Genomic DNA, 14,007 nt, shown 5'->3' with positions numbered 1-14,007 from the left:
TGTAATACACGTTGGACATAGTTTCATGGCTTGGGCATGCATTGCTGCTAGTGGCACTTGGTCACTTGTATTTATTGATGAGTGACACAGGACAGAAGCAGAGGTATTCGGAGACTGTGTGCTCAGATCCAGCCAAACTGGTCAGCCATTTCATAATACAGATGGACAACAACCCAAAACATAAAGCAAAATCAACCCAAGAGTTTATTAAAGTAAAAAAGTGGAATATTCTTGAATGGCCACGTCAGAAAAGTCTCCTGATCTTTACCCAATGGGGCCACATTTCACTTGTTAAAGATTAAACTTCAGACAGAAAGGCCACAAACAAAGAGCAACTTAAAAACGCTGCAGTAAAGGCCTGGCAGAGCATTAAAAAGGAAGAAACACAGTAATGTCTAGTGATGTCCATGAGTTCAAGACTTCAGGAAGTTATTTCCAACCAAGTATTAGAAATTAACATTTTATTTACATTTATTTAATTTGTCCAATTACTTTCAAGTCCCTGAAAAGAAGGTTTTTGCTTTAGTTTCTCACATTTTTTTAGAATAATTTTTGTTCAACCCTCTGAATTAAAGCTAAAAGTCTGAACTTCAACTGCATCTGATTTGTTTTGTTAAAAATGTATTGTGATAATGTATAGAACCAAAATTAGAAAAATGTACACAAAGTAGTCAAAGAAGCTGGTAAATGAAACAAACAAAAATAAATAAATAAATAAAAAGTGTATTTTAATTATACACTAGACATTCATTGTCATTTTTAAGGGTTTACATGCTAAATCAGATGACCATATAAATGATAACTTCATCTACAACTTCATTCGTAGACCAATGTGTAATTGGTAAAATGGTAAGGCAAGTAAAAGAAACAAAAAAAAAGACAACCATTTATTCCACCTAACCATAGTCATATATCAAATAAAAGTTAATTAACAAATAGATTATTCGGCCGTATTAAAAAAAAAAAATAAGATAATGAAGGACATTATCTGAACCAAAACAAAACTGTGATTCTCAAAGGTGAGCAAAACTAAATCCTCGGCTGTAATTGAGGCATTTTTTTAAAAAAATTCCTCATTGTGACATCAAAATTCAATGGTGTATACTTAGTCTGATATTTTCCCTGCTATTGTACAGGAAAAATGTTGTCTGTTCCTGAATACGAGTCTGTCACGCATCAATAGGGAACAGTATTTAAATGTCATGAATACAAGCCTGCATTGATTTTCTAGGTAGCTATTACATGTTGTCCAACTGAGCTTTCACTGAAATATAAACTGTATAGAAGAGAAAAAAAAAACCATTTAAAGTGAACCTGCACTGATTTATTTTCTCCAATGTAATCAAAAGAGAAAAAAACATTATACTGTATAGCAGTGGTGGCGAACCTATGGCACGGGTGCCAGAGATGGCACTCAGAGCCCTCTCTATGGGCACCCGTGCCATCACCCCACTGCAGACTCTGCCAGACAGGACTCAAGGCCTCTTGCAGTCCCAGGCAGCCCAGGACCCTAGAAAGAAGCTACAATGATAACCTAAGTTTTTTCTCTTTCTTTCTAGTGTTTTGGTGTCCTCAGGTGCCTATACAATTTAAACATGTGACATTTTATTAAAGGTATTCGCCCATGAAAGAAAGTTCTCAAATTTTAATCCCCTGATGGTGTTTACATGATAAAGATAATTTTTAACCCCCTCACTTTACAATTTTACTCAGTTCTATTGTTGTTTTTGCTCCTATCACCCAGCGATGGTCAGTGCAAAATTTCAGAGTGTGGACGGGGACTTTCTAAGCAGACACTTCATGAATCCTCTGTGCTATGAGATGCTGTGTGCTGACAATGTACTTAGATTATCAGGGTACAAGGTTTATGTACAATTTTAAGAGAGATAAGACAGATCAGAAATGATGAGATCCATGAGATGGATTTAAAATACAATGACACTCTCAGCTCTGCTAACTAACCTAATCAATAAAACACAGAGTAAGCTCTGCTATAAGACCTTATCTGTCTGTAGCTAGTAGTGTAAGTCTCTGCACTTTGCTGCTTGCTGGCAGGAAGTGCCTGTGTCTGAGCTGGTTTGTAACGCAGTGGGAGAGGCAGGAGGCAGAGAGCACTGCATCATGCATACAAGGGAAGCTATTCATGAGAAGAATCCAACCACAGTCAGAAGATTTACGGTTGGATCCAGAGGCAACCATAATTGTAAACACCAGGACTGATATGGACAGGTTGGAATCTGTGAAATGATGTATTTTTGTTAATAACAGTATATTAAAGAATGTGTTATTTTGTTATCCTGACTATATTTAAGAACCTTGTCTTTGTGGGAATACCCCTTTAAAGAGTAGCAACTGTATTAGCCTCAATAAGTTTTCCCAGCTTTCTATGGTATAATCCGATGCCTTGGGTTATACTCAAGTATATATGGTATTTATTCTGTTTCATGACCATTTTCTAATACCCAGGTAATACTCAAGTATATACAGTATTTATTCTGTTTCTTGGCCATTTTCTAATACCAAAGAATTACTGTTTATGCCCTCTTCAATAGTCAATCACAGGGGAAGTGACAACTGCTTCCCATACATCAGATGATCACTGATGAGAGAGCAGAGACTCATAAGCAGTTGTAATGGCCTGATGCTATTGCAGTGAATATAAAGAATAGGTCCTCTTGTTACTCTTAATTTACTGACGTAGAAATGGGGTACACTGAAATATTAAGGTGTGTATTTAGATGTTGCTCTTTGGGCTCCACAGTAGATATTAAAAAGGAACCCTCATGATAGTGGTCTGTTTTTCTTACACAAAGACTCCATGTGGTTCCCAGTACCTTTGGGCCAGTTCTTGCGGGTTAACAATGCAGATATTAGAATGAACTCCAGAATGTTATGGCTCTAGCACTTACCTTAAGCACGGTGATATTCCAGGCAAAGCTCTCTATGGCTTTACTTAGTTTTCTACCTTTTAGTCCTTCCTTTGTCCCCAAACTATGCAGTTCCTCATGAAATTCCATCCCTACACAAAGACAAGAGAAGTAAGTCTATAGGGATGAAACAGACTATTTGTGTAGCTAGACAAAAGAGCTGTGTTGTCTAGACACTTCTCCCTCCAGGAGATGATGATTATATCCTATTAATTATGAAATTTATGTTATTTCTATGATTGCGTAGGATAATTTGTTAATACTAATTATAGGCAACGCTTGGTAATAAAAAAAAAGGTATAAACAACAGTGAAAGTGAATCATATACCTCTTCAGTGTAATAGATATCATTATCATAAGAGTAATCAAACTTCTCTTCTACTCGAAGTAAAACATCCGAAAAAAGAGCGGATAATCATCTTATATGTAATAGTAACTACAGTAAGATTTGTTTGAACCTTTCAAAGTTGATGCCCTGAGAAAAAATACATCATCTACAAAACTTTTAAGAAATGTTTTTAAAAAAAGTCTCTAAATTCAGGGCATGTTAATGAATATTTTTTTATAAACTTGATTTGCAAAGATTTGCAACATTCAGTAGACAGTGGGGGAGATTTATTAATCCGTCCACGACAGAATTCTGTCGAAGTTTAGACTAAAAAAGGTCTGCACCACATTTATAAAGAGTTTTAGACAGTTTTCTGGTTCTCCTACGACAAGCTTTGCAAAGGGGGTGTGGCCTAAGAAAAGGGGGCGTGATCTCACGCCAAATGGACCGTGTGCCAGAAATACTGCTGACCCGACAGAATTGTGTCCTAGTTTTCTGCCGTAAAGTAAGACATCCAATAGGAGGTGCAGAGTATGACTAGAGAGTCTTATGCTAGGACAGATTTATCACCCATCATTAGACACTTTTATAAATCTGGTGCAGAATAAGACTGTCTAGTCTAACTCTGCACTGTCTAATCTTAGGACACTTTTTATAAATCTGCCCCATTATTGGAATGAATTCAAAGAAGAATTCAACAGGTAACTGTTTTTAAATTAAGAAAAAATGTTATTTAAATTTGAAAATTATGTTACTTATCCAAAAGGGCTCTGGGGGCTGTTACCAGATCTCCTACGTGCTGCAGCTTCACAGGGTGTTACCCTGTGCTGGGGCAAGTCTTACCCTCCTCCTTGCTTTCCCAGCTCTTTCCCCCTTCCTCTCACACATTGGGAGTGGGACTCGCTCCTGCACAGTGTAACAACCTGTAAAGCCTCAGCACAGAGAGGCCCTGTTAATGCCCCAGAGCAATTCTGGCTTATAATTTTAAAAGTTGATTTTAGAAAGAAAATATGAGAAGATTACCACAGTCACAGTGCCTGGATCTATGAGTAAGTGTCCGTGATTTTGTTGGTAGATTTCTTTTAATAGAATGTATGTAAACCAAAAGACAAGAGAAAGTGGTGTGCAACGTGGCTGCAGGAATACTCTATATACAGTTTGCAGTCTGTTACCATGGTGACACATGGAACTGCAGGAGAACTGATGTTTAATTTAAAAATATTTACAAATTTAGAAGTTGTGGAGCAAAAAATAAATACGATTCATAGTCTGGTATGTGACATTGGTCACAGAGGGTAAATGTCATGTTGGGTGACCAACGAATATCGTGTACACAACCAATCACCTAGAACAGGATTGAACAGTGTGCTGGACAAGACTGAACAATTTAACATTTTAACATTCAGAGTCTTTGTGAATTACATATTTCTAGATTATTTGATCTAGCGCCAGGTATACATAATAGTTTACAATTTCTGTGTGGGAATAGAAAACAATTGGGGTCCCACCTGTTTTCTGGCACTGCAATATCTTCTCATGGATTACATCTGCTGCTTCAATCAGAGACCGGCTCTCTTGTATCATCTGTGAGACAAAATAAAAGATAGGAAGGCAAATTAATAAGGACATTATCATCCTAGATGACTACAATGCTGGACAGCACAGCGAGGTGTATCGCAATCCAGTTATTTCATATTATAATTCTGCTGTGTTTGGTGTAATAGAAAATACATTTGTCAATAACAAATATAGAAGGTCCAGTAGTAACAAATCTGCATCTGCTATAAAACAAGGATACAGCGCTGGGCCGGGTGGGTGGAAGTTGTCAGAACAGAGGTAGCTGCTCCTGAAAACAAGCAGGGAAACGACACCAATGGACATCGCGTTAACACACGTGTTTGTTAAGGCAATGTTAATTCATGTGTTAAAAAATTTAAATGTAAAAATTTCAGAATTTTCAAAAAACAGGCTACTGTGCAAAATGTTAAGCATTTAAAAAATATGAAATAATTCCAATTTACATGTTAAAATAGGGTCCATGAAAAAAATCCTTCCTTTGCACCTGCCCTGGACCAGGTACAGATTTGCACCTGGAAAGTCGCAAAAATAAGCAAAAAAAGTGATACATAAGTGCAAAGTCGCACGGAACATCTGGAAAACAAAGATACATAAGGCACTACACAATGTGCAGACTAAGGAGTACTTGAAAAAGGATGCAAAGTAAAAGGATTAAAAAGGTCGCAAAAACGTCAAAATGAGACAATTTGACTAGCAGAAATAATGATACATGTCCCCCAATGTATCTTCTGGCTTGTTCTCTACTTGTGCCAGAAGACTACCTCAAGTCATAGGGCAAGTTCACTCATATAATTGTGTTGATTTTTTTGAGAGAAATTCCAGTTTTCTCCTACACTCCAAAAATCTAATTTTTTTACATCTACTTCTAGTGTGGGGTCTGTTTTTTTCTCAGGAGGAAATGTAGTTTTTAATAGCACAATTTTGGGTTTCATTTCTACTACTGGTAAACTTTTATTAACCCTCTCTGCGCATTATATTTAAAAAAAAGTGCGGAAATCTGACTTTTCTAATTAATATTTGGCGAAAAAGGCAGGATGGAAAGACGCAGCAAGTTACATCTTTTCATCCTGTTCCCTCCTGCTGAGCACTCAGTGGAGAAAATAGAAGCCAATAGGGAGCAGATGTAACATATTGCATCCCCCCTCTAGGCTCGCTGAGCACATGCGAGCTAAGCAGGAGGCGGGATCCGGTGATGTCCATATAAGGGCAATGACATCACTGGGAAAACACCCCCACACATTGGCAGCAGCCAATCACCAGCTGCTGCCGATGTACAGTCCTTCCCCGCATTCAGCGTGGAGAAGGGGTTCCCTGTGTGACATATCCCACTGTATAATCATTCATCTGTGCCATATGTTGTAAGGACACGCTGGAATCCCCCTGACATAATAATGTGATGTGAACCCAGCCTTAGCTCCAAGTTTCCATGATGTGCCTGACTAACTCATCCGTCTCATGTTTCATAGTTTCATAGTTTATACGGTTGAAAAAAAGACACTTGTCCATCAAGTTCAACCAAGGAAGGGATTTAGGGGAAACAATCCTATATAACATAACAATCAATGTTATTTAGGTGTAAAAAGGCATCTAGACCCTTCTTGAAGCTCTCCGCTGTCCCTGCTGTGACCAGCGCCTGAGGCAGGCTATTCCACAGATTGACAGTTCTCATAGTAAAAAAGCCCTGTCGCCTCCGGTGATTAAACCTTGGTTTCTCCAAACGGAGACAGTGCCCTCTCGTCTTTTGATTTGATTTAATCTGGAACAACTTACCACCATATTTTTTGTATGGACCATTCATATATTTATATAAGTTAATCATGTCCCCTCGTAGTCGTCTCTTTTCCAGACTAAATAAATCTAGTTGTTTTAATCTTTCCTCATAACTAAGACCCTCCATAATGCAATAGTACTGAATGTCAGAAGGTGACTCCCCCCCCCCCCCCCCCATCTTGTGCTTCTGGCTCCTTCCCCTCTCAATCAGCACCCCCCAAGCCACGTTCAGGGGATCCCATAGTTATCATGGCAGCCTCAGAAGGATCTAACTGTGACTGTATACATAGCCTCGATCATGCTCTGTAACACCACACTGCAATACTGGTGTCTCAAATAACTAATCTACAAATATGATCATATCATATGGTCTGTTGTCCAATATTTGTCAGGAACAAGCACATTCTCCACTCTTTTATTGTGTAAGAGCCACCTCCTTATTCTTTTATTGTAGGGAATCGGTGACATTACTAAATGCAGTGTTTTCTACAGGCAGTATATTACAGAGCAGGGGTAGCAGAGCAGGCTTATGAAAAGAGCTGATAGAAAAGTACCATTATAACTTCTCATTTATTTATTTAAAATTGTAATCATTATGGAATTAGGGGCCCAGCGGACAACCTCTCCTCTGTAAGAGTGCACAGAGGACTGCTAAGCCCAGAATAAGCAAACATTTATAAAAAATGTTTTTATAGAGCTTTTTCACATTTTCAGAAAAACAGAAGAAACTGTAACGATAATAGGCAAATACTAAGTGTGAATATAAAGAATGACAAAAAGATATACATGTCTGATATAGCATGTGGTTTACCATGATAAATTGTACAAAGATATATTACAGCATCATTAAATGTAATAAACAAGTTAGGTGTAGAAAAAGTCTTAAATTATTGGAAAATTATTTCGTTTACACTAAAAACTGTCTGCACCACATTTATAAAGGGTTTTAGACAGTTTTCTGGTTCTTCTACGACTAGCTAGATCTAAGGGGTGTGGTCTAAGGAAAGGGGTGTGGCCTCACACCAAAACGGTACTGCTGACCCGACAGAATTGTGTCCTAACTTTCTGGCGTAAAGTAAGACAACTAGTAGGAGGTGCAGAGTACGACTAAACAACTACCACATCACACCACACTTTGTGATATCCTGTCACATAAAGGGGTCCCCCATCAGTTCCCTCTCCACGTACCACCCATTTTAGGATCGCTATAAAGCTTTCCCATGTTTGAAAGAACTGACATACTGTCGCCTCTTTGTTTAATTATGGCTCCAGCGAGTCCAAGCGAGTCCAAGTTTTTCTAGAAATACCGACTACAGAGGGGGCAGTGGCTGGAACCAAAGTTGCTTTAAGAGCAGCTGCTGACACACAATGTACCCGTTTTCTACTAACACAGGTACAAGGGTGTTCTGAGGGATTCTAAGATTGACCACTCTGGAGTTAAAGGCAAAAAGTTCGTTAGATGTGATTATAGTGAAATCCCTCATAGAAAGCCAAAATCGTAGTATATGACAGCAGATCCATAGACAACAGAATATCTGCATCTACCTGATCTCATTTAGGGCAATCTGCTATTTGGAAGGTCCACATCAGGAAATCTCTCTGTGGGAATTAACAGAGATTTTAATAAATAATGACAAACACGTTTTATCAGCGCTTCATCAGCATTGCACAACCCATGGCCCAAATGTATCCCCACCAAGCCTTGGGTTGTGGCCTGCCTCCTACTGCCCACAATAAATGTTGATTTATTTTTATTTAGCAGTATAAGTTTCTGCTCTGGGGTCTCCAGTAATCTACATGTGCGCTGGAGGTCTCCAGTACTATAGGTCTGCTTCGGGGTCTCAAGTATAATTCATCTCGTCTGGGGTTCTCCACTACTATATGTCAGCTCTGTGGGGTCTTCACTTTTATACCTCTCCTGTGGGGTCTCCAGAATAATAGTCTGCTCTGGGGGGGGGTCTCCTATATTATTATTGGGGGTAGTTGGGTAGTTGGGGGTCTGTATTAGTTACAGTACAAATACAGTATTTTGTGTCTGGGACGGCATGTCTTCTGTTCTATGGTTTTTGGTTCTAGTCACTAGTGCGACCCCTTGAAGTTGAGCGGTATAACAATGCAGCCCTTGGACCAAAAAGGTTGTGCACCCCTGCTTTATATCAATCTTCACAGCTCCTTTTGCTCTATAAGATGCTGCTTGCAGAATAGACTTTATGTATACTTCAAAAAGATTCTTAAATTCTGAGCACTTGTTTTAAGATTTAAGGATCAACCTTTTTTAAACCATTTTGCAAGCCTAACCTAGCTACCATCCTCTAATGCTCCCCTAGACCCTTTTACAGTATGTGACCTATAATAGCCCCAACACTTGGCAAAGGTTTATAGTCTGAGGTATTTCTTTGTATAAACTTGCAGATAATGGACCTAAAGGTATAAACACAATGGCATTCACATACCATGTCATGTTCATGTCACACTTACAGCTAAACATTTACCGCTAATATAGGCCACGTACAATTATTGTACCTTGGCAACAGACAGTCAAGATCCTGAGATACGAGATTCGTCTTTACCGAACAGTCTCTGGCATGTCTACATGGACTTAACCCCCCAGCCACAGTTTTAACGATAGGAAACCCATGACATTTAATCAACTAAAATGGACCTCATAACTGATATTAGAGATAGTGTTAAAATATTTAGATTAAAAGACAAAATTAAAATAGAACAGACTTCCGTGGAAAATTCCAGGAGGCATCATTGGTAGGAATGGTTGTTCTTTTATAATATCAAATAGTTCTCCGTTACAAGGGAGATGCCCCGCAGGCTTCGGTATAAACACTTGGCTTTGTTATAGTGAAGATCTAAAGGTGCTGGTGCCTCTGAATCCTGCTCCCGCAGAGTTTTCACGGAGACACATAGTGGCGGGATATAATACTCATTAGGACACATAGACATTTATAGTGGAATTTAAAATAAAAGCTGCCGTGAATAGGAAGCTGTGGAACAGGAAAATATTTATTTGTGCTGGCCGATCAATAACCGAATCTGAGGACAGGATCGAATATGGATGTTATAGATAGATTTATACGTTTTGACCCCTTTTGATTAGGACTGTTCATATACCCCTTTAGTTAGAACACTAATATTAAAAAAAACCTTTAGCAAAAAACTGATATTAAAAAAGCAAACCCATTCCCAAGATATGTTTGGTTTATTCTGTATTCAACACAGAGGTCAGAGTACCCGATGCATAAGGATGATATCATGGTACTATTTTGGGTGGTAGGGCTCTCTTTGAGACCCCCTACACCCTGAACATTAAACAGATCCAGTTATCAGGTTTTTACCATTAAATCAAGTGACAGGTTCCCACAAGTCTTCTCACTGTTTCACATTCCGTTTTAATTATAAATATTAATATCTTTATTAAATCAATGTAAAAAAAAAGTATCTGGTCTGATAGTTTGCAAGCAGAATCTCTGAGTCACAAGGGGTGTGTTATCTCATGTTTTTCCCCTCCCTAAGGAATAAAGGAGGGGGGAATGAGGGAGTCGTTTTGTGTGGTTTGACTTGTTGAAGAGAAATTTCTGAGGGATGAGGGAATGGGGAAACTGAGGGAGACGTTGGCTGAGTCACACAGTGACTTGCTGAAAAGAAATTTCTGAGGGAGGTTGAATGAGGGAGCTGAGGGAGATGTTGGAGAAGAGACACATTAGTTGTGTGGGACTCAATAAAGAAAAATTCCTAAGGAAGGGGGAATGAGGGAGCTGAGGGAGATGTTGGAGAAGAGACACATTAGTTGTGTGGTAGACCTGGGAGCGGGAGGAGGTATGCACAAAGGTAATATGTGCTCTCCCTCTCGTGATAGAACAGGTTAACAAAAAAAAAAAAGAGACACGAGCGCTCTCCTTGTTCATTAAACGATATATATAAAAATTTCTCCTTGTAAGCGATTGGACTCTCACCTGGTGTGGTGGATCAAAGTGCATATATGATCAATTCCTGAGTATCCTGGCAGTTATTCCACAAGCAGGTCCTGTCCTCCGTGTTCTAGGGGCACCGGTGGATGGTTTTCAAAGATGTGCAGGTACTGCTGGTATTCCAAGCTTGTATATTGGTAGCGCCTCAAAAGGATATCTCGGACTCCCGTTCTCTTCATGAAAGGCAGCAAACTGTCCCGCTCTGATAGTGGACTATCGAAGCGGGACAGTCAACTGCCTTTGATGAAGAGAACGGGAGTCCAAGATATCCTTTTGAGGCGCTACCAATATACAAGCTTGGAATACCAGCAGGACCTGCACATTAGTTGTGTGTGACTCACTGAAGAAAAATTCCTAAGGAAGGGGGAATGAGGGAGCTGAGGGAGATGTTGGAGAAGTGAAACATGATTTTTTTTTTTGCACCTAAAACTGTCTCCTTTCAAAGTTCGCCATCAGGTTCCCATAGTTATCACGTAAATCCAGATGCAAAAGTTGAGTTTTTTAAAAAAAAGTCACAAATATTTTGGTGCAAATTTATGGCTGCCCCTGACCAGGTGTAGACCAAACACCACACGTTCCAATGAGATAAAACCACCAAGATACATCTGACCAGCATAAAAGCCAAGAAAAGGCCCAAAAACAGACAGGGCCAGGCTTGTGATACATGTGCCCCAGTCTGTTGGCAAGGTACCAACTACTGTTTTAAAATTGATTTAATAAAGACATGAGCTATGGATTTGTATAATAAAAACTAAAAGTAAAGACTTAACTGGGAACCTGTCATTGGGTTTAATGGTAAAAACCTGATGACAGGTTCTCTTTTAGCAACACTTAGCTCAACTTCCTGGGGATGCAAATATAGCTCCATTCAGCAGTTTTCATACATGTTTTCAAAACTATGGGGCAGATTGTTCACAAAATTGTGTCATTTGTTGCACCAAAAATCAGTCTAAACACCCTGTACTGTATTTATCAAGAGTTCTAGACACCTTAGTGACTGCTTCAATAAAAAGAGTGTGACCTAAGCAGCATTAAAAGTGCACCTAAAATACATCAAAAGCCAACATATCTTTCTGGCATAATTACTGGCCTATGGAGTTAGTGGGGTGGTCTGGGGAAGAGGCAGCGCCTCGAACCGCCCCCTCATGAATACAACGGACAGCTTTGAGAGATGTCCAGTGTTTACATTGTACTCCGCCGCAGTGTTAGAGAGCGTTATTGGAGGTTTCTGATAACGCTATCATTGTAACACTGCTGAGTTTGTTTTAGCACTAAAAGCTGCTTACTTTAGTACGCAGCTCCTAGTGCTGAATTTCATGGTGACAGGTCCTCTTTAACTTGTTTAGTGGAAAAACCCTTTAAAGAAGTTGTACCAAGTTATCAAACTGAACAGTGAGGGTCCATCTACTGGGACTCCATGAAGGCATCTTGAGGATGGGACCCTCAGCAATAAAGAGCAGACGGATCCATTCAATGGTGGAAATTTACAGTAACACACCTCATGTGAACTTTACCTAAATCCACAGTATGTCAGATTCTTTTTTTATTTAACCGTTTATTCTTTGAGGTATATCTGATTCTGATGTTGATGTGTTAAGTTAAAGGAAACCTGTCCTTATGCCTCTTCAAGAGTGAAGTAGATTTCTATATAATTTTATAAGAAATGCTTCACTATAACTTGTATTTTTCAATGATATCACAGCTCTTAGTCATCCAGTCAGGTGGTGGGTTATCAGTCATTGAAAATCTAAGAGTATGTACCGAGATAAGTGTCTAACACTGATAGGATCGCTCCCATGACTAGATGACTGTTTCTGGGTATAAAAAACAACAAATACAGTCCGGTGTGAAAGTATTCGGCTCGCTTTAACCTTTGTATCTTTTGCCAGATTTCAGGCTTCAAAAATAAAGATATAAAATTCCAATTTTTTGTGACAAAACAAGTGGGTCAGAATTGTGAAGTGGAACTAAATTTATTGGATATTTTAAACCTTTGAAAAAAATAATAAACTGAAAAGTGGGGCGTGCAATATTACTCAGCCCTGTTACTTTCAGTGCACTTCTCTCCAGAAGTTCAGTGAGGATCTCTAAATGATCTAATATTGTTCTCAATGACTGATGATGAGAAATATAATCTCTGTATAAATCCACCTGCTCTGTGATAGTCTCAGGGTTCTGCATCATAAAGACACCAATATTGTTGTGGAGAAGTTTTAATCCATATTTGGATACAAAAACTTTCACAACTTTAAACATCCCAAGGATCACTGTGCAAGTGTCATATTGTAATGTAAGGGAAGATGGTTAAAATTGATGGGAAGATGGATGGAGCCAAATACAGAACCATTCTGGAAGAAAACCTGTTGGAATCTGCGAAAGACCTGAGACTGGGATGGAGATTTATCTTCTAACAAGGCAATGATCCCAAATATAAAGTGAAATCTACAATGTAGGGCTCACAAATAAATGTATCCAGGTGTTAGAATGGCCAAGTCACAGTGCAGACCTGAATCCAATCGAGAATCTGTGGAAAGAGCAGAAAACTGCTGTTCACAAAGCTCTCCATCCAACCTCACTGAGCTCCAGCTGGTTTCCAAGGAAGAATGGGCAAGAATTTCAGTCTCTCGATGTGCAAATCTGATAGAGACCTGATACCCAAGTGACTTATAGCTGTAATCGCAGCAAAAGGGGCGTTACAAAGTATTAACTTAAAGAGAACCCGTCAGGCAAATTAACCCCCTAAACTAAATATATTTTCATAAACTGCCATTAGAGAGCATTGCCTCTATCTCTTAATTGTCCCTCTACATGCCTGTAACCCTAAAGCTGTATGCAAATGACCTGTGAAATGTCCAATGAGTCATTATCATATTCAAGCTGTCCAGCTTATTCATGAGTGGGAGGCACAGCCACACCCTCAGTGCTTGACTGACAGCATGTATAATCATAGTATCATAGTATAAAAGGCTGGAAAAAGACGCAAGTCCATCAAGTCCAACCTTTAAGAATTAAATAAATGTTTTATCCCCATAACCCGTGATATTTTTTCTCTCCAGAAAGGCATCCAGGCCTCTCTTGAACATGTACATAGAGTCCGCCATAACAACCTCCTGCGGGAGAGAGTTCCATAGTCTCACTGCTCTTACAGTAAAGAACCTTTGTCTATGTTGATGGTAAAATCGCCTCTCCTCTAGGCGTAGAGGATGCCCCCTTGTCCTGGTCACAGGCCTAGGTATAAAAAGATCTTTCGAGAGATCCTTGTACTGTCCGTTCAGGTATTTGTACATTGTAATGAGGTCTCCTCTCAGTCGTCTTTTTTCTAAACTGAATAATACCAAATTTTGTAATCTGTCAGTGTATTCTAATCCCCCCATTCCCCTAATAATCCTGGTTGCTCTCCTCAGCACCCGTTCCAGCTCTATTA

At 39.2% G+C, this 14,007-nt stretch overlaps 1 protein-coding gene across 1 annotated transcript in view; it reads right to left on the bottom strand.

The window, feature by feature from the left end:
• PLCL1 (phospholipase C like 1 (inactive)) overlaps positions 1 to 14,007 on the bottom strand; it is a 202,655-nt gene that overhangs the window by 34,651 nt on the left and 153,997 nt on the right. Inside the window, exons 4-5 of the mRNA XM_072121250.1 lie at positions 4,764 to 4,839; positions 2,910 to 3,019 (exon numbers count right to left, since the gene is read on the bottom strand). Coding sequence (XP_071977351.1) covers positions 2,910 to 3,019; positions 4,764 to 4,839 — 186 coding nt within the window. The remainder of the gene's footprint in view (positions 1 to 2,909; positions 3,020 to 4,763; positions 4,840 to 14,007) is intronic.

Source organism: Engystomops pustulosus, chromosome 8, assembly GCF_040894005.1.
Source record: "Engystomops pustulosus chromosome 8, aEngPut4.maternal, whole genome shotgun sequence".
NCBI lineage: Eukaryota > Metazoa > Chordata > Amphibia > Anura > Leptodactylidae > Engystomops > Engystomops pustulosus.
This window is presented reverse-complemented; position numbering and strand designations above follow the sequence as displayed.